The sequence below is a fragment of the Nilaparvata lugens genome, chromosome 7, assembly GCF_014356525.2.
Source record: "Nilaparvata lugens isolate BPH chromosome 7, ASM1435652v1, whole genome shotgun sequence".
Classification (NCBI taxonomy): domain Eukaryota; kingdom Metazoa; phylum Arthropoda; class Insecta; order Hemiptera; family Delphacidae; genus Nilaparvata; species Nilaparvata lugens.
In genome coordinates this window covers 15,100,271-15,126,192 of record NC_052510.1, presented here as the reverse complement: position 1 = coordinate 15,126,192, position 25,922 = coordinate 15,100,271, and the positions used below count along the sequence as shown (strand labels likewise).

Here is a 25,922-nt window from a genome sequence, read left to right as displayed (position 1 = left end):
TAGCAAGACCAAGTTCCACATTCCTGTTGACTCAAACTCTACGACCTGTTGCTGACTCACATTCACTTTCTCATTTTCTCTCTCTCTCTCTTTCTTTCTCCCTTTACCCACTCACTCACTATCTCTCTTCCCCCCTTCTTCCTCTCACTCACTCTCTCTCTTATCACTATCACTATCCCCACTAGAACAAGAACAAGAGTGCAGTACAATAATGCTTGCTTTGAGAGAAAATTACTTTGTCTGATTATAGGTTATGTTTCCATAATGAAATTTTTTCATCAAATGGAATAAATATTCACTTATTACGGAAATAACTGGAAAGTGTATCATAATAATATAACTACCAAAATATTTCTGTTGGCTACAAGTATCAACTGTTATCATCGGAATAAATGAAACGATAATCGTGGAGTGTTTTTATTAATTCGATGGTTAGTTCAAGTGTTAATTCGACTTCTTTTAAAACGTCTTCAAGCTTCAATGAACAATTATAATGAGCTCCACTTCCTCAACATTGAAAAGTAAGTTTGAGATTTGTCTCAACAACGACGATTTGAGTGATTGTGAGTTCATAGTTGGAAAAGACAAGTTTCGAGTCAAAGGACATAAACTGTTGTTCGGCATTTCTAGCCCTGTTTTTCGAGCCATGCTCTACGATGAATCCAAGAATGCCTTCACTTTTCAAATAGAGGACGTCGAAGCTGATGAATTCAATGGTATGAAACAGTTTTTCTACACAGAAAGTATTGATTTCACCTCAAGTCTTTATGCATGCTCTGTGTATTTGGCTTCTTGGAAATATGTAATTCCTGACCTGATGACAATGTGTGTAAATTACATCAAAGACAATATCTCTGTTTCGGAAGTGATCGATGTGTATGAATTCTCACGTCACAATAACATTCCACATATTGAAACAATTTGTTGCGCGGTGTTTCAAGACAAAACTAGAGAAATAATGGAAAGTGACAAGTTTTTATCAGCTGAAATCTACACACTAGAAACAATATTGAAAATGGACTCATTGCGATTGAAATCTGAGTTCGAGGTCTTCAAAAATGCAGAAAAATGGGTGCTCGCAGAGGCTGGTCGCAGAAACATTGATTTGCAACAACTGGGAGAACATTTTGATTCTATCACAAGGCATATACGGTTTTTGACAATGAATAAAGATCAATTTTTGGAAGGTCCTTTCAACTCTGATCTGCTCACCGCTGAGGAAAAACTTCTAATTTCTGTAAAGTTTTTGGGATCACAAAAGGATCAATGGCCTCAGAAATTGAGTGCGAAAGCAGAGCATCGACTTTTTACAGACGTAGTAGGAAACGTTGAAAACAGAGAGGGGCTAGAAGAAGAAGGAAAAAACAAAGAGGGTAACAATGGAGACAACGAAAACAAAGATGGAATAGTTCATAACCAAATGCAAGACGAAAATACTCAGCAATCAGCGGAAAAGATACTGGAAATTTCAAACAAAGCTGAGAAATTTCAATTTATTTTTACAAAGGGGGCATGGAAACACCACTTTGAATATCAAGGAATGGAGTATGAAATCCTTTTAAATATAACAGAAATGAAAGACCCAATAAGAAAAGCTATTGCATATATAACTTTAATAAACGAACCCAAAATCAAGTTACATTCGTTGGAGACAGTGAGAATTATTTGGGCGGATGATGGAAAATTCAACAATACAGTCTTTGAGAATGTTTCAAACATTGAAAATCATGAACAAATATTTCCATATTTTATTTCAAATGAAATTCTTACATCTTCAAAAGGTAATAAAGCAATAGGTATTAGAGAAATTCGTTTTGAATTGACACTTTCCATTCCGTAATTGTTGATTTGCATGAAAAAGGTCTCAATAAACTGGATGGTAAAGCTAATTAAAGTGTTTTTACTATTTCTAAGTTGTACTTTTTCATACTGGTACCTCCTTCATAGTTTGGCATCTTTCACCTGGTATTAAAACAAACTTTTCATAATTTAAACTATGTAATACTTTATTCCTGACTTGAAAATATGAAAGATATGTAGGCAGTATGCCTACAAATTTGTAGACAGAAGATACGACATGAAGACAGAAGTCAGCTCTTGACTATTGAAAGTGGTTCTGGAAGTAGTTGAGTGATAATATGACATGTTTGGTTCATCATAAAGGGATAAGATTGCACTCAAATACTTTAACCGGCAAAGTCCATCCTATTCACGATTCCTACGCTCTGGACATTGACTACTTGAGGTAATTCATGTTTTTTATAATAGGTATGATTAAAACAGTTTTATTCAGAAGATTTCAATGTTACTTATCCTTTGAAACATGGAATACCGTAAACTATGAAAACATGAAGAGTTGTGCTTCAGATGGACGATTGTAGAGTAGATAATCAAATCAAATTTTATTTTCCATAATAATAATTTATATAAATAAAAATCGAGCCTCAAATTTTGACATTCAATAACTTTTTTATGTGTGCACCGAATTTGATGATTTTTCTAGTTGTGTTCGTTATGTTCAGGACCAGGTTTATGGCCTATCAAATTTATAATCCGACTTCAGGACTCTTTCCTACGGTCCTTCAAAGTTTACATGTAATCCTTAAGGGAGAAGATTTATGAGCTGGCCACACACAGAAATAAAAATCAGCTGTTATAATCATTGCGTCTTACAACAGCCGTCGGTAGATAGTAGACAAGAGTGTGTGCTGCTCCATAACCGCCCATGTATTTTATTCTAAACGCCTCGACTAAAAACAAAATGACTGTTCTGTGAGTAACCATCCAGCAGTGCGGTCGCAGGTTAAAGACTTACATGCTCTAAAGACATTGCTTTGTTTCGAATAATTGTGCTGTCTTCGGTGTTCAGAATTAATTCATTTTTAGTACATTATTTAATTATCTATATAAATAAAATGCCGCATTTCGCCTCCTCAGGTGTGCATCCAGCTAAAGTTTGTCATGAGATGAATTAAACTATTTTACGAAGTTCGCCGGGACAGCTAGTCCTTAATACAAGTTGAGTAAAATGATAATCAATCCATATACATACTCGAAAAGTAACTTGGTCAATCAAAATAACATATTAGGCGCTGCCTGCAAAACCAAAGTTATAGTGCTGATAGCGAGTATCAATATCTGAAAACTATAAAAAGACTCAGATGATATTTTGTCACATTTTTAACACCTTATTCGAATTCCCGAATAATATTCACATTATTCAAATTCCCGATTAATCGTTTTTTTTTGTCTGGATATACAAAAAGTTGTAACGTTATGCCCATGCTTTGATTTGGGCTTTTTCTGTGACTAGCCAGCAGACTAACTTCGCTCGCCTTAACCGTCTAGTCGGGGGGCGGACCCCCCGCTCTTTCCAGAGACAACGCAAAAAACACTGGAAACGCCGATTTTGGTCGTATCGCTGGCGAAATTTTAAAGCTCTCTACAAAAAAAAAACTTTAGATACTAAGCTGAGCCTTCGTACGTTTTTGTACGTATATGGTCGTTTCCTATCAATTAGTCCTAAAAAAGTTTACATTAACCATCTGAAAATTCTTTATAATATAAATCATTTCCCACGTGGAGAAGTTATTAAGATATAAGAATTATTGTAATAATTCAGTTCAGTTCTTTGAAACTAATTTTGTACGGAATTTACAAAACATTCAAATTCGACCTTTCAAGTTCCAATCTAGTTTACTTGAAAATTAAAAAAAAAATGCATTGAAAACTGAAGAAAAGTAACCCTCCAAGGCCCGATTTCACCAAACACCAAACCAACAGTTTAACGAAACTGTTTTTGGTGAAAACTGGTGAAACAGTCGTATGGGAATGCGTGAAATAGTTGAATTATACATTAAATGGAAGATAATTTAATGCTCTACAAGCTCGTAATTAGCACATTCTTGTTCCATCAATCGTTGAAAAGTTATAAGACTTGTGAGAGCGAAGAAATTAAAGAAAAACTGGTTTTTCGAAAACCTCTCCTCATTTTAATTTTTCCAAATATAATAAAATTATAATCTTACCAAAAAAATTAGATTTTTTTGAATGCCTTTTTGAACATAATCGCAAATTATTAAAATGCATGGTTATTGTTGCTTCTCAAAAGCTTCTATAGGTCTATTCTACTTGATACAACAATGAATTTGGATTGCATTGCATTCCCACTCAACCTCTTCAACGAAGTTTTTAGGTTATAAAAATGACGTCAAGCAAGTTCACTGCCTTCACGATACCCCAAAACGACGGTTCCTGAATCTTCGGTCAGTTTGTGCTGGTGAAATCCATCAGCATACAAAACTACTGTTCGGCCAGGAACGTTAGTTCCGAAACCGGTGGTTTGAGCAACTTTGGTGAAATTGGGCCTAAATTAGCACCAACCAAACGAAACCTTTGTATCGAGTTAAGACTTTCAAGTTCAGTCGTTCATGAAAACCCTCTGGCAGAATCTTGAAGACCTCTCTACAGCCTCGTTTCCATCACCACAGATTCAGCGCTGCAACATGACTAGAGATTGAATGACGGGAACTTGTGATAATGGAAACGGTCCACAACATTTCAAATCGGCTGTTGCTTGCGCCAGTCCAATGTACCGCAGCACAAGTTGCGGATTCATATTTCACAATTGATTACTCATCTATTTTCCACTCAAATTCTAACTTTTTTATAAATAAAGATAGAAAAAGTATGCTTCCGGATTTGAATCCTGTACCCCCAAAACTATATTATATATGTGTAAGTCAGATTTCCGAGAATAACCAAAAATAAGTGAGTTTTGGCCACTTTTTTGCTCAAGGTCTCACGTTAGTGCTAAGTTAGCGTCTACGGTCCACGTTGTCATTGCTCCCACTTTCATGCAGTTTGCGCCTAATTGGAAACATTAGACGACAAAGTAGTAAAATTCGCGCAACAAGCTAGCAGAGCTCGTCGTTTTGTTGTGATATTACAGATTGCCAGAATGTAAACTATAAGCTTACACACTACACTACCTCTTTAGACTTTAGCTAAACCTTTTATCTCTACTGTACTGTATTAGATAAAGCTTTCCACAGATGCAAAATAATGTTCATCATTATCCTGATCAAATTATTATTATTACTACTGTATAGTAATCATTTCAAATATCCAATGAAAGCCATTATGAGAGAAGTATAGAACTAAGGATTTCTGCTGAAGATATTGACCGGAGAACTAAATAGCAGAAGGAAATTTCAAGAATGAAACTGTCTAATTATATTATAGTCTGTAGTATTAATATTTCAGCAGTTCGTTAACTGTAAGTTCTAATAAATTCTTCCAATGTTATTGTTATTTCCAACTCAACCGCTTCTAATTGTTTATTGTATTTTTCAGGCCAAAATTGGAGTGTAAATAGATGAGTACTACAAGAATATCCAAGCCCCGGATCTATACACAATAATGTCCAGTATACTATTCGTTTATACCAAACGTGTGTTAAAAGTGATAAGGAGTCGTATTACAATATTCTACTGCCATATTTCAAGACTGACTTCTCAATTTTTTCTCTCAAATATATATGTAATGGTTCGGTTCGCTCAATAATGTTGACCAGTAGTAATGAGAATTTGTGTGATATACTTTAAAACTTGAATAGTTATCCTCCTTCATATTTACAAATCAGTTTAATTCTTTAAGTATCTACTGAGCTGTGGTATTTCTTTAACAGTATTATAATTTTATTTCACAAGTAATGTTATCAAGTCAATATGAAAATCTTTGTTTGTGACTTACACAAGCTCTCATCATTTTGTGATAGTAAACTTTTTTTGTCCAAAAGAAACAATAGATGTAAAGTGTAGAAAATAGATATAAGTATAGTAGAAGTAGAAGATTCTGCTTTGACAAAACTGTGACTAGGTGGGCCTACTTTTAAGGGATTATTAATTTAGTGAAACGTTTATGGAATATTTTGTTGAAAATTGTATTATATACTTTGTACTTGTTTTTGAAATAAAAACTACTTGACAACGTTAATACATTTTTATTACATATAGATACTGAAATATCACATTACACTTTCCCTTATTCAAGTGCGTTACGGTAAGGTATTTTATAAGTACCGTAATCCTTACAGTGTGATCGCAAAAGAAGTAGATATGGTAGTTTTTATAGAAAATGCATTCTTTAAAAATGATTACTCACTTGATTATGCAGAACTTTCCAAGGTTTCATATTGAATAGCACTTTGTATGTACCATTTTTGTAAATTGTACAAATTAATATTTGGAAGTTGAAATACCCGAAACACTGTTTGTATCATTTATAAAAGCTGATAACATAATTTTTATGAAAAATGAAAGAGAGATAAATGTTAACAATTGTGTAGAATCTGGAATTCTGTTTGCCTTGTATCTCCTTGGGAAGACAATTGAAGAATTTTATAGCCTGTGTTGTGAAGTTGTTTTATAAGTTCCAAACTAGTCTGCTGCGAATTATCTTCAAAAGGGCAGCATAATTCATACGCATTCAATTTGATCACGCCCCAAGAAATCTCAAACTGGAATATAGGTAATTTCAACAATAATTTTTGTTGTGATTGTCCTGATTGAAGTTGATTTAATTGATCCAAACTAATACAAATCAACTATAGCCTATAGCAGTGGTGACTCAAGGGGGGGGGTATTGACACCCCCCCCACAGAGAGCTCAGAAAATTGCTTTCCTTTAAATGTTATACTTGATTCATATAAGAATACATTTGTTTTTTTTATATACTCTTGATAAAAATATCAGAAAATTCAATTGAATATTTATAGAACCAGTACATATTTACCCCAGAACAGGGGTATTGAACGACTTCACAACAAAATGGGCTTTCAGAGTACACGGTATCCCGCACTCGTGTTTGTGCTTCATACAGAGAATATTCCAGGAACCTCAAGAGTTTGGTTCAACTATTTCAATTGGCTGAAATTTTAGTCTAATAGAAAAAATATGATTATCGGACAAAGACAATGATTCCTACATTTTTCAGTAGTCTTCAAAGTAAATCTGATTCAAATCTCTTATCTCCAAGAATACAGAACCAAAAACCAAAGTTTTCAAGAATGTACCCCCATCCCCCACCTCCTGAAGCTCAGATTTTTCTTGTATTCCTAGATAGGATTTAATCTAAAATTTCATGCGTTTAAAAACTTATACGGTATTCATGATTAAATACTGTAGCAGAAGATCCATAGAAACTAAACTTATTTATCACTGCACCGTAGTCTATTCATCTGGTCAGGGTTCTACTCTGGTCAATAAGCTTACTTTTGTGATAAGTACCCAAAGAGCCTCAAGACTGATTCCCCAGTTTAATGCAATTTCTGTGTTTGTTCTGTCAAATCCAACCGTGTAGTGGACTATATCCTATAAGCTTAGGTAGGTATCGTACAGAGAAAACTACCATATTCCTGACTCAGTATATTCACAGAGAAGAAGTAAGAATTCCTTTTACTTTGTGGTAAATTCCATATAGAATTAGATCTGATTTATATCTTCATAATTATGTTCTATATGAGTGTTTATGAATTGTTGATTCAAAAACCCAGAAATTCTAGGAGGTTTTTAGCTTTGGAGTACCTAACTATATTTTTTATTGTAAGTACCTACTTGTATCAGGTAAAATGTGTACCGGGACTTACCTACGTAATTAAAAATCTATCTATAGGTAAGTTATAATGAGATTCACGTTATGATGATATAGAATGGTTTGTAGAGTTAAAAATGTATATTATTTGATGGAGGATAGAAGCATATTATTCGATTTTTAATAAGTCGTCAGTACAACCTGAACCTTTGGTACAACGGGTGGCAACACAAACTGTGACACAAACATCCTGGTCGGTCAGTTTGTAACCCCCCAGTGTGCATAAGACTTCTGTATTTTTGATTCTGTCAGTCTATTTTGAATTTGCCGCCATATTGTCAAATGGTTGGTACTTTGCATAGGTACACATAATAATTAATAAACTTTTTTCTGTGCCAGTGAATTTATTTAGATAGGAAAGATTCTTGATTAGTTACTTTTATGCTTTATCAATAAAAAACTGAAATGTTGAAAATTAAAAATTTTTCTAAACTTCTTTGAGGCGCTTGCGCATTGATGTAGAAATCCAAAACAGCTGCTTTGATCAAAGAATGAAATTTGGGCTGGGAATTGTTTTGTTTCTGCTCAAGCTCATGTTCTTCATTCATGATTCATGTACTATCAGTAAATTTCATAAATGAATTGATGTGTTTTACTTTTTAGATATAGTGTGCAAATGTTTTATGGTGCTTTTGTCGGTCTAAATTAGATTTTAAAAATGGAAAACGAACTTTGGAGAGAATGTGTCGGTTGGCTTACGAGGTGTGGTGTTTTGAGACCCGATCATACAGTTAACTGGCCAGAAGCAAAAATTATTGATCTTGCTTACACTTTGAGAGACGGTGTTCTTTTGTGCAATTTATTAAATAATTTAGATCCAAGTAGTATAGATATGAAAGATGCCAACCAGAAACCTCAAATGGCACAGGTAATTTTTTACTTCTTACTTTCCTTGGTACTAGACCTAACGCTAGGCTAATTCTTGCATTTTTATAAAATACCTTCTACCTATTATTTAGATAATTATTCTGAAAATAGAAAATTAAAAGTCATCTATAGTAATAATAATACAAAAAATCTAATTCTATTCATAAGGAAAATGAAAAACTGAAAACATGACAAAATTTAACCTTTATTCTCTGTTTCAGTTTAATGGAAAGTATTCTTTATTAAAGCAATCGTGCAAGATCATCACATAAGTATAAAATAAATAGGAATAGTTTTATATTGTTTGGTATTTAAAAAAAAATTGAACTTGAATTACCGTTAAACTTATGGAATGAATATTTATTTTCAATTGTAGGTAAATCATTTTAATGGGATCTTCCCTGTTTTTGACAAGTGTAACTCATAGAAAATATTGATATTTTTTTATAAATATTGTTGGCTACATTAATTTATGATTAACAATTCTGCAATATTACAATATAACCAATTCGGTGGTTTGGAAACCACCTAAAAAGCAGGTTCATCTTCTCTCATTATCATCCGCCTCATTACCCACGCACAAGCCAGAGCTCATGTGGGCATTACCGTCTGCAAAAAATATATATCTATGAATCTTTTTGCTTACAGGAAAGTATACAATTTTGTCAATTAGTGCATAATAGCCTATATGCTTGAATAATATCTTATTAGTCTACACCAGCACTTACACGTAATATTCAAAAGTTAATTGAAAATTAATCATCTTATGATTCATGTATAGTATTTTTTATTTCTTAGTCACATTGTCTTCTTATACATTTAATTAAAAATGTAGTTTATATTTGTAAGGCTATATTTATTAGTAGTCAAATAATATGGAGCTTATAGTTGAAGTTAGTTACTGCGTCAAGTAATAATTATAATATTTATTCATGCATATACATTTTACATTTTAGGTTCCGCATTGTCAGTTACAATCAAAATTCATCAAATGTTCGTGAATATTGGAAGCCAAAAATAAACATCATCTTAATTCAAATTTTACTTGGTTCATTTCAAAGTTCTCTCACACTGTGCTGTATATGAAAAAACTCCATTAAACTGTAAAAGCATGTCTCTTGTAGCCAATTCTTCAGTAGTCTCTTGAATGTTCTGCTATTTGAATTGTCAAGAATTTCCACTGGTAGTGCGTTCAAGATCGACTCACATGCTGGTGCAATTCTTTAGCGGCGTTAAGGAATTGTTTGTTTTCCATAGCTTCCTAGATACTCTTATCAGAGTATAGGAATTGTCAGAAGTTATAACATTCATACGGTAACATTAAAAGAAAATCACAAAAGGAACCCTCTCTACACACAAACGCTGCTCTGCCGTGGTATAGAACACTCAACCATCAATAAGCTCTACAACTCCTTCTCAATAACATGTTCATCATCACAATTTTTCAAATTAGTTGGGAGCATTCTAATAAATTTAAGGCCCATATAAGTTGGCTTTTTTCAAAAAGAGCAGTTCTATGATACAGTGAAGCATAGTCTTCTCAATTTCTATCTATTGTATCTATGTGTATCAGCATTTCTAGACATTCAATACATGCACAATAACCTCATATATATAACCTTATATATATAAATAGAGGGAACAGTTAGTATGCCTAGCTCTTTAAAGTGATCTCTACAGGACTCTGTAGTTATAATACCTTCAATTGCACCTTTAGCTTCAAAAAATCTTGTTCGATTAATGTTCTCGCATTATCATCTTCATGTTTATACAATTATTACTAATAAATGCTTGAAAATAACTGTTATCCAAATTGATAAAAATATAAGAATTTAATTATTTGGTTGACGTTTAAGTGTTTATTTTTCAGTTTCTTTGTCTGCGCAATATAAAGACATTTCTGCAAGCCTGCCAAGACTACTACGGTCTTAAAGAAAGTGATCTTTTTGAGCCCAACATGCTGTTCGACTTTACTGACTTCTACAGGGTTCTCTACACACTGTCAAAGCTATCCAACTGCCCGAAGGTCCTGAGGAAAAATATTATGTGAGTTCAAGCTGCTATTTATATTTTTAAACTTTTCTCCTTTTTTTCTCTTCATCATTTATAGTATCTGTTGTGTAGCCCAAATTATCACCAATAAATACAATAATCTAGAACCAACCAAACTTGGATTTCCTTTGAATTTAATTTTTTTAAATTAATAAAGTAAATTACGTAAGACCTTCATATAAAGTATAAAAAGTTTATATTGCTTCATTCTCAGATAGGTTGTAAATATTTGACTTGAATCAATTTGTCAAATCATATATTTTATATGAGCTGTTTGAAGTTTTGTTAATAGAATGTACATTCAATAAAACAATAATTCAAGATTGCTATCGTCATTATTATTAGTTCAAAAAGTATTGAATTGTGAATGCATTTAAAAAAATCTGGTATGGTACACTCACACAACTTTCCTTGCTCATTGAACTGGGAGCCTCATTCTTAAACGACAATAATTTAGAGAAATAACATAATGACGATTGGCGGCAACATAATTATTTGAAACTACGATCAGACTACTGTATATGTGAGTATATAATTGTTTTCAGAGTAATTTTTCCTTTGTGTAAATTGTGAAATCCGATGATTTTTTAAAAGTCGTCAAAACAGCTGTTCTACAGATGAAATATCTCGACTATGTGTTATTTTTATAGACTGCTCTACCTACCTACCTCATGCACGAGAAGGAGGTTACAAAGTCCATTTCTCAAGGATGGGGTGAACCCCCCATTAGATTCCCAGAAAGGAGACTCATGCCAGTTGATGGAGCTGATAAATAACTATACAGAGTATGAATTTGAAATAAATCAGTCGAGTAATTTTTGAGAAAATCGTGAAAAACATGGTTTTTCAGTAATTATCTGCCATTTTTCTCGAGAATATTACGCAGCTCCTGCAATTTTCCTAGAAATAAGACTCATGTCAGTTGATAGGGCTTATAAATAAGCTATTCATGGCATAAATTTGAAGAAAATCATTAGAGCCGTTTCCGAGAAAACCGTGAAAAACATGGTTTTTAAGTAATTATCCGCCATTTTTCTCGAGAATATTACGCAGCTCCTGCAATTTTCCCGCCATCTTGAATTGAATTTTATTGAATTTCTTATTGTCGAGTCCTCATGGTATAAGGACCTTAAGTTTAAAATTTCAAGTCAATCGGTTGATTAGGAATGGAGTTATCGTGTTCACAGACATACACACATACACACACACACACACACATACACATACACACACACACACACACACACACACACACACACACACACACACACACACACAGACCAACACCCAAAAATCATGTTTTTGGACTCAGGGGACCTTGAAACGTATAGAAAACTTGAAATTGGGGTACCTTAATTTTTTTTGGAAAGCAATACTTTCCTTACCTATGGTAGTAGGGCAAGGAAAGTAAAATATTGCTACAACATGTCAATCATAGCCTATCCATAAAATGTTGTAATACTGTAACATAGTCAATACTTTTTTAATTCTAGAAATAACTTGATTAATTTTTTTTATAGGGGATTCTCTGTGTTGAAACCGCATTCAACTTCTCAAGAAGACATCTACAGGAATTTGAACTCAAGGTAAATTTTATTCCTAATCATTAATCACGTTGTTGAATGAATTGTTCAACTTATATATTCACAAAAGAATACATATATGCATTGATATTCAAGTATAGTAATGAAGTTGGAAGCAAACATGAGATTGAAATTATTATATAATTGCTATCAATCACTTTCCAATAAAAATAAATTTTCACATGAAGATTATAGCTAGAAGGAAACTTGGTTTATGCTACTATACAAAATATCCGATTATCCAGGTTCCATTCATTGTCGGCTAGAACATCAAATTAACAGCTCAAACGCAAATTAAAACTGTAGCGTTCATCAATTATGTTGTCATTATTCTCAGATGCAGAAGTCTTGATGGTAATTTATACAATTTCATTGCTTCTCTGGAAGTTCAATTTCTACTCATTCTTTCCAATTAAAGATCTGTCTGTTACAATACAACGACAATACGAATTAAGATATCAATTGCTAAATTTGAGATTTGAAGTTATTATTCTAAAGCGGCTCATCCATGGAGAAAGTAGAGATGGCAGGTTTCTTTGTAGCTAATGCTTTTTCTTACGTCACTTTCCGCAACTTGACATGTACAAAATATGTCCTCTATTTGAATTGAACACTAATGATTGAAAGTAATTGAAATCGATTGAAAGTGACGCAATAAAAATCAGTTATCTAACTGTCATATCCCTAGTAAAGTAATTAAATTAGGCGCTCCACTACTATGGACCGTCACTAGTTGGAAGTGATTAATGTTGTCACATTTTTGAGTAGACAATTTTATTTGTTTACAATCCAAATCACTACCAAAATTGGATTTAAACAGCTTTAGGACCGGCTTACAGCGGGCCACCACTTAGTTCCAGTAAGTCTCAATCCTAAAGCAGTTTAAATCAAAGTATATTAAATGTGTACAAAATTATTGTAAAAGTATCAGTACGGGAATTGTAAATTTGAAAATGTTTGAAGGAACAAAATAAAGTAAAAAAGAAAAGATAACGCTGTATAATAGTTATAAATAAAATTTGTAAAAGTATCAGGACTGGAATTGTAAAATTGCAAACGTTTCAAGAAATTTAATAAATTAAAATATATTACGCTCTTGCACAAAATGATGATGAATGTTGAAATGGGCATTTTACAATCACTTCAGGTCTTGTATCTCCAAATAACAACTTTATAAATTGAAATGGTTAAACTGTGATAATAATCGTATTAAGTTTGTTCGGTACACTTTTTTCATTATTTAAATTGGATAATCTTTTTCAATACAATTGTTAAGATCATTATAAGAGTGAGGAAAAGTGGCAACTAAAGTGGTCTAATAAGCGAGTTATGGGTTGTTAAAGTGCTAATATTCCAGATTCCGTTTTCTTTCCAGATCATAAACGGTTTCGACTATATTAATAGAACTTCTCTTAAAAATTCAAAAAATGTATCTTTCCAAACTAAACTTAACATCTTATTCCCCATATCGTTCATAAATAAAAAAGTAACATTTTTTGTAAGTTCGATAACTTGTTTATTTTGGCATAAATCGCGGAAAAACGCATATTAGAACAAAGCCAATGATATTATGAATGTATTAAAAAAAACTCCAATGGAAAATTCGAAACCGTTTATGATCTGGAAAGAAAATGGAGTTCAACACTTCAACAGCCCTTAACTCGCTTATTAGACCACTTAGAAATTTCAGTTGCCACTATTTCTCACTCTTATAATGATCTTAACAATTATATTGAAAAAGATTATCCAATTTAAATAATTAAAAAAAGTTTTCCGAACAGCCTTAATAATAGAGAGCTACTAATTCTCTTCATGTCTTTTATCTCCAAATACAAATGTTAAACATTGAAATGCGGTAACCGTATGTATAATGGAAAGCTATAGCAATACAATGGGTTTGTATTGTTATGTCGAATTATTGCTGATGATGCTTTTTGAATTTACCGCCCCCTGCAGTCCGAGCAGCGGAAATTTGAACGAAGCAACGCTGGCTGTTGCGGATGCCACCTCCACAACTCAGATTCGATACTTGTACTCAGATGAGCTAGACACCGATGTCTACGAAGAACTCTGTTATGTAACCTTTTCCTCAGAGGTACACTACCACAATAGATTATTTATCAATCTACCCATTTTTTGCAGTTTCTATTAATTTCATTTTCGATTATGTTGACGTTTTATCTAATAAATTTTATTTCAGTTTTCGCACTATATGAATGCACTACTGTATCAAAGAATTTCGCTAGATATCTACGCAGACTTTTTTATATTTCATTTACATATTGGCTCTTTGAGAATGTGCACTATCGAAGAATTTCTCATGTCATTGCAGTTTGATAACTCCATTTCAGTTATATTTTTTTGCTGTTTATGAATGCACTGTCAAGAAATTTCTCTAAATGTTCACTGCCGTTTTATCACTTATTTTATAATTTGCGTTTGTAGGTAGATTACTTAATTATGTCTCATCAAACAATTCAATTGGATCGTGTATTTTTTGTAGTTTTTCATTTAGCACTTTTGTAGTAGATCATGCACGAACCGTCCTACATATTAGCCTCGTTAATGCATTTTCGTTTTTCCCACAATATTCTGTAAAATTTTTTTGATAATAATTTTATTGGTCATCATTTAAACCGGAATATTGAAGAGGGACAGAAAAGAATGCATACTTTAGACGAGTAGATACGATTTATATTGAATTATATTCGATAGTATCGAAAAATCTCCATCACGATATCCGTTCACAAACTTTTATCAGTTAATTCTTTTTGAAAAATAAATTGAAAATTATTGCTTGTAGAAGCAAAGTTAGTAGTACACGGTAGTTCTCTTCCTAAGGAAAATCTTAAATTTTAGCAAGTTGAATTTTAAAACAAAAAATTTAAGTTGAAAACACTCAACCAACTGAAGTAATGAAATGACAAAACCTTTTTGTAGAAAGCAAAAACTATTCAGTCACAATAGATCAATGTCAAAAAAAATTATTTATTCAAGTCACAATAAATCAATAGTCGTTTTTGAGTGAAAACGGACTAAATTTCAATGAAGTAGAATCATAACCTGATTTCGGACTTTTAAAATATTATCTAAATTTGGGAGAGAAATAGTACAAGGAGTATATTTAGTTTTTCTCTCCCATTCAGTTGTTTTTTTGTGAAAATAAAAATAATAAATAAATGTATAAATACGATATTTTATTAATAAAGGAATACTCTTTAAAACTTATTCAACTTGAGATCAATTTCAATATTCGATGAAAAGTCACTAATAAATGTCAATAAATTTCATTTTGTAATAAAATTCTGTCAACCATGTATATCTACACTAGACATGACAGCTTTTTACAGTAAAAGTACATTCACTAACGTACCTTCTTTCAGAATACAATACTCTGAAACTTAGCGACTTTTTCCTGCTTCGCTGTGCCTGATAGCGGGTTCGAATCCCGCCTGGGGCATGAAAATTTGTTCGCCTCATCCCAGTGTTACCCACGCACAAGCTAAAGTTTATATTGGCAATATCCAGCGAAAAATAAAGACAAACACAATAAGTTGAAAATATATTTGATTCCTTTTAAGCATCAGAAACTGTCTGTATAAAAATACAGACATTAACACAATACTACGTTTAAAATATATTTGATTTCCCTGGAGCATCGGAAACTCTTTGATACAGTTGCGTTGCGTTGCGTGTGTGTTGGCATGATGTGTTGCATGGCTTGTGTTGTTATTGTGTAGCTGTGAAGAGGAGGCACGCCCCCCACCCCTTGCCCTGGCCCTGCCCACAACTGCCACTGCGCAGGCGCACGGCGCACGTCATCACGTGACCTACTCCCACTACGACGCGGACACGCGCAACGAGGAAATCTACCAGGACCTCTGTTCAATTGACAACAAAAAGTGCGCGCCTGCTTCACCACAGGTCAGTCTTTCATTTCAACTTGATATTTTTTGTTTTATTTCATCTAATTGTCTTTTATAGCTCGATTATTAATTAATTAATTATTATTTATTTATTATAATTTTTCAAACAAAAGCCCCGCACACACACTTAGTTCCGGTTGCACAAAAGCCGGTTAAATTTTAATCATGATTAATCTCACGAGAACCAATCAGAGAAGCCGTCTTATTAAAAAGGCCTTCTCTGATTGGTTCTCGTGAAATTAATCACGGTTAAAATTTGGCCGGCTTTTGTGCAAACGGGCCATAGATTTTTCCTCGTACGATATTTTCCCATCCTTATGAATTCTATCAGATTGAACGGAACTTGACAAACATCATCTGATTGAAATCATCTGTTGTGAGCTAAGTGGAAGGGGGGGCTCTTATTGCCTCAACTTCGCCCACATCACTTTTATTGTAAAGTGTAAATAAAAGTCATGTATCTATCTATCTGTTTAATCTAATATAATGTCTCAAAGTAAAATTGTGACGGAAAATATTGTTGAATAATTAATAATATTGAAGAAAGACGCTCGGCTATCAGCAACACTAGCCGACCGCGGAGATAGGAAGGTACCGATGGCGCACCATCTTCCGCGCATCGAGACGATTTCCACCGCCTCTGGCGGCGGCACAACTCCATCCCCTCCACTTTGGGGGAGTATTTAAAGGCCGGACGAGCCCCAGACCACAGCTTTCCGCTCACAAACCTTCCTGCCCTGGTACAGCGGCCCGTTGGCTGCCGTACGTCCCTTACCTTCCATCTCCCTAGGGCACAGCGGACCGTTGTCTGCCGTCCCTGTCCTCCCATCTACCTAGGGCACAGCGGACCGTTGTCTGCCGTCCCTGTCCTCCCATCTACCTAGGGCACAGCGGACCGTTGTCTGCCGTCCCTGTCCTCCCATCTACCTAGGGCACAGCGGACCGTTGTCTGCCGTCCTGTCCTCCCATTTCCCCAGGGCACAGCGGACCGTTGTCTGCCGTCCCTGACCTCCCATCACCCTAGGGCACAGCGGACCGTTGTCTGCCGTCCCTGACCTTCCATTCCCCCAGGGCACAGCGGACCGTTGTCTGCCGTCCCTGTCCTCCCATCTCCCTAGGGCACAGCGGACCGTGTCTGCCGTCCCTGACCTCCCATTTCCCCAGGGCACAGCGGACCGTTGTCTGCCGTCCCTATTCCTCCTTCTCCCCAGGGCACAGCGGACCGTTGTCTGCCGTCCCTATTCTTCCTTTTCCCCAGGGCACAGCGGACCGTTGTCTGCTGTCCCTGTCCTTTCATCTCCCCAGGGTACAGCGGACCGTTGTCTGCCGTCCCTGTCCTTCCATCCCTCAGGGCACAGCGGACCGTTGTCTGCCGTCCCTATTCTTCCTTCTCCCCAGGGCACAGCGGACCGTTGTCTGCCGTCCCTATTCTTCCTTTTCCCCAGGGCACAGCGGACCGTTGTCTGCCGTCCCTATCCTGTCTGTCCTTCCTTTTCCTACTTCACTGGAGCGGAACCGAGGCCATAAGGCCGATACAAAATTACATCAAAGTGGTGTCATCAGAGAAGAGATCGACCTTCACGCCGTCAGAAGCACCAGGAGGTGCTGTTCACGCCAGCTGAGGCACAAAGAAGAAGGAAGAGGAACTTCGACTTGCCTCCTTTCCCCGCCCACATTACGACTGAGCGAAGTCATCCAGGAGCAACACCTGGGTATCAATCACCCACCTCTGAAGCTACTCAGGGTGTTCGTGATAGATTGGCGCCCAACGTGGGGCACGAGGCAACGAAGTAAGAATCATGAGTGAACAGGGAGAGTCTGATTCAGATGTTCAACACCAGGAGCTGACAGAGGATCAGTCGGTCGAGGACATAAACCCCGAGGTGATAGCTGACCCCAGAGTTTCCTGGATCTATAGATTGAAAAAGGATGAGGCATTCAATCTTCTACAAGATTGGGGCATAGTGTCATCTGGAACACTTGCTGAGTTGAGAAAGTTGTTAGTAGAACAACATAAGAAGATGACTGTACGTTATCCCAGCCCTAGACCTGGTATAGTGAGCAGAAGCAGTGAGGAATCCGGACACTCAGCAACAGGTACTCATGCTGAAGTTGGAACCAACATTCACACAAACCCCCTCATGGACCCAGGGACGGTATGTGACAAAGTAAGAAGCTGGAGACTGTCATTCGATGGCCAATCAGATGCTCCCAGCTTCTTAGAAAGGCTAGACGAGCTACAACAAGCTTATGGGCTCACTGGCAACCAACTACTAGTCGCGCTACCTGAATTACTAGTTGGTAAAGCTACCCTATGGATGCGTAATCGTCGTGACCAGTGGAAATCATGGGACAATTTTGTGACAGATTTCAGATCACGCTACTACCCACTTACCTATGAGGAGGACCTCGAGAATCTAATTCAGGCAAGGAAGCAAAAGGAAGGTGAATCGTTTGACGAATTTCTCGAAGATGTACTGACACTCATGAGGCGTCGAGGAGGTTTTACAGACGAGAATAAATTACAGAGAGTGTATAAGAATCTCCTCCCACGGTACAAATTGTATATTCGGCAATCAGACGTTCATAGTATCAACGAATTGGAAAAATTCGCGAGGGAGTATGAACAAATAAAAGCAGAGGAGAAACAGAATAGACAGAATTCGAGAGTTCACATGATTGAGGACACGAAAAAGATTACAAGGCTCAAGGTTGAGACAGTTATAACCCCTACTAGTAACAGACCATCTCTTAGTGAGTCTGAACCCATGTGTGGGCAATACAAGAGACCGGGGCACTGGAGATCACACTGTCCCGATATCCCACCATGTAAAAGGAGCGGAAAGAGAGCACTGAAATGTGTCTGTGATGTGCAGAAGGAGAATAAAACTCCGAACAAGACAGCAGTTATGCGAACGGCACACAGGATTCCTGTGATTGAAGAATCATCAAGGGACAACAGACTATTCATTACTGTGACAATCGGTGGTAAAAAGTGTCGGGCATTACTAGATAGTGGCGCTGAAGCTAATTATATGAGTAATGAGGTTTATGAAGTTCTCAAAAAAATAGGGATGATAAGGAAGGTACCAACTCATCACCACGCAATATTAGCTGATGGACGATCTACCCCATTAAATGGGAAGCTGACAACTAATGTAACTATAGGACAAATCACAGTTCCACTAGTGGCGTCTATAATGGAAGGACTTGGACAAGAGTTGCTATTAGGCATGGAATTTATGCGTGAAAACAGGGTGAATATTCACACATTCACGAGAGAGGTAGAGTGGGATCCTCCCCAACTGAATCCTACAAGTCCGCTAATAATGTCGCAATCTCTCTTATTGGGGACTAAGACAACAGCAGTCCCAACAATATCAGCTGTACAATCCGAATCTCAGGACAACAAGGATCGCGACAAAAGGATATTCATGCAGTTTGGTTTGAATAGAGTCGAACCCAATGCCTTGATTGATAGAAAGGCAGAGATGTCATATATTCCAAGGCAAGAATCCTGGGGCAACATAGTGATGGATCACAGGAATGAGATGAATGACTCTGAACGGCGGGCCACAATTCATGCCCCAGCCACCAACACAAGTGGTAACTCCAAGAGTGATGTGGAAAAGTTAATATCACCCCCCACGGTCATGGATGTGAACGAGACAACACCACCCCCTACTGTCATGGATGTGGAGGAGTCAATACCCTCCTCAACTGATACGGATGTAGAAGAGCGAACACAGTCTTCGACTGTCAAAGAGGTAGTCTCACAGTCCCAGGATCCCAAACCAGGACTCTCAAGGAATAAGGATCCAGTGCTGTGCCACCGCAACACAACATCAGGCAAGCGCAAACGGGCCGGCAAGCCACGCATAAAAGTCCGATTATCAAATGGACGATGTAAATATGTACCTGTGGACCAGGTATAGATGAAGCTCATAGTGAGTGGCATACACCTCTAAAGGTGATGCCTGGGAGGTTTACACCTCTTAAGGTGATGCCTAGATGGCTCACGCCTTTTAAGGTGGTGCCATAGAGGGCTCCGAACACCCCCCCCCCCCAAGTAGGAGTGGGGTGTCACAAAGTAAAATTGTGACGGAAAATATTGTTGAATAATTAATAATATTGAAGAAAGACGCTCGGCTATCAGCAACACTAGCCGACCGCGGAGATAAGGAAGGTACCGATGGCGCACCATCTTCCGCGCATCGAGACAATTTCCACCGCCTCTGGCGGCGGCACAACTCCATCCCCTCCACTTTGGGGGAGTATTTAAAGGCCGGACGAGCCCCAGACCACAGCTTTCCGCTCACAAACCTTCCTGCCCTGGTACAGCGGCCCGTTGGCTGCCGTACGTCCCTTACCTTCCATCTCCCTAGGGCACAGCGGACCGTTGTCTGCCGTCCCTGTCCTCCCATCTACCTAGGGCACAGCGGACCGTTGTCTGCCGTCCCTGTCCTCCCATCTACCTAGGGCACAGCGGACCGTTGTCTGCCGTCCCTGTCCTCCCATCTACCTAGGGCACAGCGGACCGTTGTCTGCCGTCCCTGTCCTCCCATTTCCCCAGGGCACAGCGGACCGTTGTCTGCCGTCCCTGACCTCCCATCACCCTAGGGCACAGCGGACCGTTGTCTGCCGTCCCTGACCTTCCATTCCCCCAGGGCACAGCGGACCGTTGTCTGCCGTCCCTGTCCTCCCATCTCCCTAGGGCACAGCGGACCGTTGTCTGCCGTCCCTGACCTCCTATTTCCCCAGGGTACAGCGGACCGTTGTCTGCCGTCCCTATTCCTCCTTCTCCCCAGGGCACAGCGGACCGTTGTCTGCCGTCCCTATTCTTCCTTTTCCCCAGGGCACAGCGGACCGTTGTCTGCCGTCCCTGTCCTTTCATCTCCCCAGGGCACAGCGGACCGTTGTCTGCCGTCCCTGTCCTTCCATCCCCTCAGGGCACAGCGGACCGTTGTCTGCCGTCCCTATTCTTCCTTCTCCCCAGGGCACAGCGGACCGTTGTCTGCCGTCCCTATTCTTCCTTCTCCCCAGGGCACAGCGGACCGTTGTCTGCCGTCCCTATCCTGTCTGTCCTTCCTTTTCCTACTTCACTGGAGCGGAACCGAGGCCATAAGGCCGATACAAAATTACATCAAAGTGGTGTCATCAGAGAAGAGATCGACCTTCACGCCGTCAGAAGCACCAGGAGGTGCTGTTCACGCCAGCTGAGGCACAAAGAAGAAGGAAGAGGAACTTCGACTTGCCTCCTTTCCCCGCCCACATTACGACTGAGCGAAGTCATCCAGGAGCAACACCTGGGTATCAATCACCCACCTCTGAAGCTACTCAGGGTGTTCGTGATAATAATTTATAAGGACGGCAAAATACCGTACAAAGAAAAATCGATGTGTTTGTGCGGGGCTTTATTTAGGCTTCTATTGATTCACGAATATTACAATGATGTAATGAAAAGACAGGCATTCCCAAACTCAACCCAATAAATTTTCCAAAGTAGGGACATCAGATGTTGGTATCTGACTGGATACCAAGTCTACACCAGTCGATTTGTAATGCTGCGTCTACATGTTGGCCCAATGAAGGCCAATGTCGACCAGCGCCAGTGTGTGGATGGGTGGTTTGCCAGCGCAGGCCTTCATTGGCCTTCGTAAGGCAATGCAATTTTACCAGGCTGGGCCAGCTTACGGGGCCAACATGTGGCTGCGGCCTATCCAAGTAAGTCCAGGTAAGTCGAGGTGTCCAAGCGATTCACACGACATTACTTTTTTTCAAATTCATTTATTTGCCATAAAAACTATATACAAATTAATAAAATAAATATTCTCAATTACAATGTGGCACTACCGGCAAAGAACAACTTGTGCGGCGGCAGATAATCTTAATGGCGATAATTAGACTAGACTCCAGTCGAGACATCAGATTTTGTTGATTCACTGGGATCACCAGACCGGTGAACACTGGGAACATTTTTGAATGCCAAACTCGATTTGATATCTCACTGGGGTCACCAGCCCGAATATAGGTACTGGAAAGAATTTGATGATCTCAATGGGAAATTTTTTTTTTGAAATTTTTGTCTGAGCTGGTGTCCTCTGTGAGATCTCATAATCTGAGGTCACGATAGGTGTCCCTAGTCTAATAATAACTATTCTAGTTCTTACTACTTGCTTGGACACCAAGAATGTTTGAGTGAGGAATCGTCAGCTCATCTCCTGGTCTATCACTGGTGTACCAGCCTGGTTTCCTAGTCATAGAACAAAGAAACCATGGAAATGAACTGGTGAACAGAAAATGCAGCAAAATTATCCCATTCAGGGCTGGGCTAGGATTCAAACCTGGACATTGTTCGTTCGCAATCGTTAGTTTCGGTTGACTGTTTTCAGATCAGTTGTGAGAGTCATTTGAGCATGTAAAGCAAGATCTAGAAGGCCATACAAAGATTTTGGATGGTCGATAAAAACTGTATTTTTGTCGGTGGTGGGTGCACTACCTATGCTGAGGAACTCCATGAGAAGAGGAAATAAGCTCATTTAATCAGGACCTGGCCACACAGAAAGCGTTCTGCGATCCTATAGGCTTCTGTATCTTCATTCGAGATTTGCAATCATTATTAGATTTAGATTGTAAATTAATATGATACTATCATAAATCGCAGATCGGTCTCTGTGTGGCCGAACTCTTAATGATAGTAAATGCGTAACATCTAGTGAGATTCACTTTGAATTGTAGCATTCCATATAACTAATCTCAAAACTTTTCATTTAATCAATTCTCACGGTAATGAATGTCACCTTATCAAGAACTGCTGAAAACGACCTGAGAATGCCTTGATCGACTTGTGTGTCAAGCTGCCAAACCCCATATTTTCATCCAGTGGTTTACTCGTTTACTGTATCGGAGTTTGAATGGCAGAAAAAAACTGGCTCTCTTAAATTTTATTATTAGGTATGCTTCTAGCCTGACTGTATGTAAATAGACAGAAAGACATTCTGAAATCGACCGGTTGCTCACTGGAAATACCGAGAATATTAATTTTCATGATCGGCATGTGTGCCAAGCCCCTTTCCATCCAGTGGTTCACTATCGGAATTTGAAGGGCCGAAATAAAGTCTTCAATCTGGGTTCCCACATATCTTTGTCAGTGAACGTGTCCAGTACAGTGAAGATATTATCCTCATCAGTTCTTACGTGACTATTTCCACTCATCCCGGCCTGTCGAATATGATTAGTCCCATCAAAACTCATGACAATTATATTTTCATGTGGACATCCAGCCATATTCTTTTTCAACAAATCTGGCGATCTATTGCCCAGGGAAGATATCATTCAATACACCTTACTATTTGGCGGGCCACACACTGTTGTCTTAAGACATGTGTCGTTTCTGATCAAATGTCATGAGACATGCGTGTCTTTTTGTAGTACATGTCTCTGTCGTTTGTCGCCTGGCCGTGGTTATTCATCATGCAATATACTTTTCGCTACACTGTGCCGAAAAAGTACAATTCCCAGATTGTTTCTAGGTTATAAATATACGTGCGACTTGTCTCAGACACGAGATGTGACGTACAACGCCAGTTTGTAGCTCGCCTTTGCCTCGTCAGCAGGCTACGACTTCAATTTCATGGTTCTGGTGTAATAGAAATCAGCTGATAGTAGCAGTGATAGTAGTTTTAATTTTTCTGCTCAAAATTTTCAAGTTTATTTCAATATTATTGAAACTTTCGGACTGTTTAGTGTTATTTCCGGCTCTTATCAACCCTTCGAAATTCAAAATTTATCAGTCATATCTCGAATACGTATTCTCTGAGTGTTAATCTTTGATGAAAACAGAAATTTTAAACTTAACCTCACTTTGGATTATTTATGTGCCAAAATCAAGGAATTGAAGAAGTTTTGGGCAATTGCCTGTTTCTCTTTCCAAATATCGTGTTTGTGACTGTTCTAATAAATAAATAAAAAATAAATAAATATCAGCCTAATACCCTATTCATGGATCACATAAAGCTTTACGGTTTTTTGCTATTCATCAACTGAGATTTCGTTTTTCTCCTACTCATGTCTCTCTTTCTCTCATTTGACAAATTTTTACCAGTCCTCTTGTTTTTCGGCTCTGTCTGAGGGTTGAGTGTAAGAGAGGGCCGGCTGCGCCCGAAATCCGCCCTCCTTGGTAAAAAATAAAGGCAGCTATTCTATTCTGAACTAACCATTGTGCCTAAAAAATTGTGTTCTTTAATACGTATCTTCTGATTTTATTTTGGTACACGTATGGTCTTTCTGAGCTCATTCAGTTCATTTCATACCTTTCAGTTTGAAAGCAACTGGTGTCTAAGTCTGTGTTCCATAGTCTGTGTCTTAAATCTTGTGGGATATCGATAGAAATCAAAGCATCTTCTCTTTATGTCTACAGAAAAATTTGGTAATCCCTCTTTGGTTTTATTGCGTTTGAGTCTTCATCCATCAAGTATGTGCTTTCCGGGGGCCTAGAATTTGCTTGATGACCAGGCCCCTGTTTCATAAAAACTTGAGTCCTGTAATACAGGAACAGCTGATTTTATCGGCTATATTGAGCATGTAATTGGAATGGTGATTCTCCTGTATTACGTGACTTATAAGTTTTATGAAACAGGGCCCAGTGGCCATTTTTTGCTGTATTATGATTATTTTTTCAAATTCCAAGTGATACTTTTACAGTTTTTCATTCAATTATGCAAATAAATAACTTAATGTATAGGGAAGATTATATTATGTGTTTGTGGCTCTTTAAAGTTGTTATTCATAAACCTCTTCTGCATTTAATAGAGCAAAATTATATCTATATTATTTAAATCAGTTCACTCGTTTTCCAGTTTTAGTGTGGAACAGGAGTGTTCGCTTTAATTGTCATATTTAACATCTAGTAAAATTCAGTTGTGTCTCATCATTATCATGATGTTTTTGGATCATGATTACAACGATGATCATTATTCACCTGATCTCATTATTTTTTCCTCATAAAATAAATTATTGAACATATTCAAACCTTTACTACTTCATCTTTACACATCACTAGAATACAGTAACGTCAATTGGTGTCATTAATCAAGATAAGAGGAACATATTAACAGGAAAATTTTGAAGGAAATTTGTGGTCACTTAATCCAGTACTATATTTCTTATCTTTGAGTTACGTCTTTTTTTCTTTCTGACTTGGCATGAACATGTAGTCTAGTCTTATACCCATCTTCAAATTTTGATGTGGAGAAAGGCATTCGACAAACTTTATCAAAAGGTAATCTTGTAAATTTGCATTTCTGTTTGGGTGTTTGTTGATTTTAGTATAGTTGAACATCCTCAATTACAAAAAATCGCTTCCAAGCTCTATCTTATGTATATTTATGATATTGCACACACATTTTGTTCATTCATGCAATACTATAATTTTCAAAAAATCTTCAAACTTGCAAGAGTATCCTCTTCTAATAATCATAGCTGTTGTTTTTTGCCTTCAAATAGGCTCATGATAACTTGGGCCCTATTATGGTTAGACCTAGTATTTCCGAAATAGTTGTCTGGAACAACTTCTTTCTAACTAATTTCTACACTCTAAATTTTGAATATCAATAATTAAACGTATAGAAAAATTATTCTCTAAGATTTTAAAATTTTGACAGGTTATCGTAGTGTTTTTACTTGAGTATAATGTCAGGCCAAAAAAGAGACAAGTTACCTGAAAGACATAAATTTGTATGACTGGTGAAGCCTACTATATTATCACTCATAGTAATAATTGCATTGCTTATTCATTGAAATATTTCTATTCCTATAATAGGCCTATGTTTGATAGTCATGA

The 25,922-nt window shown here is 37.3% G+C and overlaps 2 protein-coding genes across 4 annotated transcripts in view; both read left to right on the top strand.

Moving 5' to 3' along the window:
• Nucleotides 1-5,997, top strand: part of LOC111063000 (exonuclease 1) — a 31,834-nt gene extending 25,837 nt beyond the window's left edge. The window contains exon 10 of the mRNA XM_039432146.1: nucleotides 5,356-5,997. The gene's annotated coding sequence lies outside the window, so the exon portion shown is untranslated. The remainder of the gene's footprint in view (nucleotides 1-5,355) is intronic.
• A 2,146-nt stretch (nucleotides 5,998-8,143) lies between these two features.
• Nucleotides 8,144-25,922, top strand: part of LOC111052100 (protein vav) — a 37,038-nt gene continuing 19,259 nt past the window's right edge. Inside the window, exons 1-4 of one of the 3 annotated variants that reach the window (XM_039432144.1) lie at nucleotides 8,144-8,521; nucleotides 10,391-10,566; nucleotides 12,093-12,158; nucleotides 14,112-14,250. In XM_039432144.1, the coding sequence (XP_039288078.1) occupies nucleotides 8,312-8,521; nucleotides 10,391-10,566; nucleotides 12,093-12,158; nucleotides 14,112-14,250 (591 nt within the window). In that variant the 5' untranslated portion in view covers nucleotides 8,144-8,311. Of the gene's footprint in view, nucleotides 8,522-10,390; nucleotides 10,567-12,092; nucleotides 12,159-14,111; nucleotides 14,251-15,895; nucleotides 16,080-25,256; nucleotides 25,362-25,922 lie in introns of those variants that run through there. The other 2 variants (XM_039432143.1, XM_039432145.1) reach the window with 2 other exon arrangements.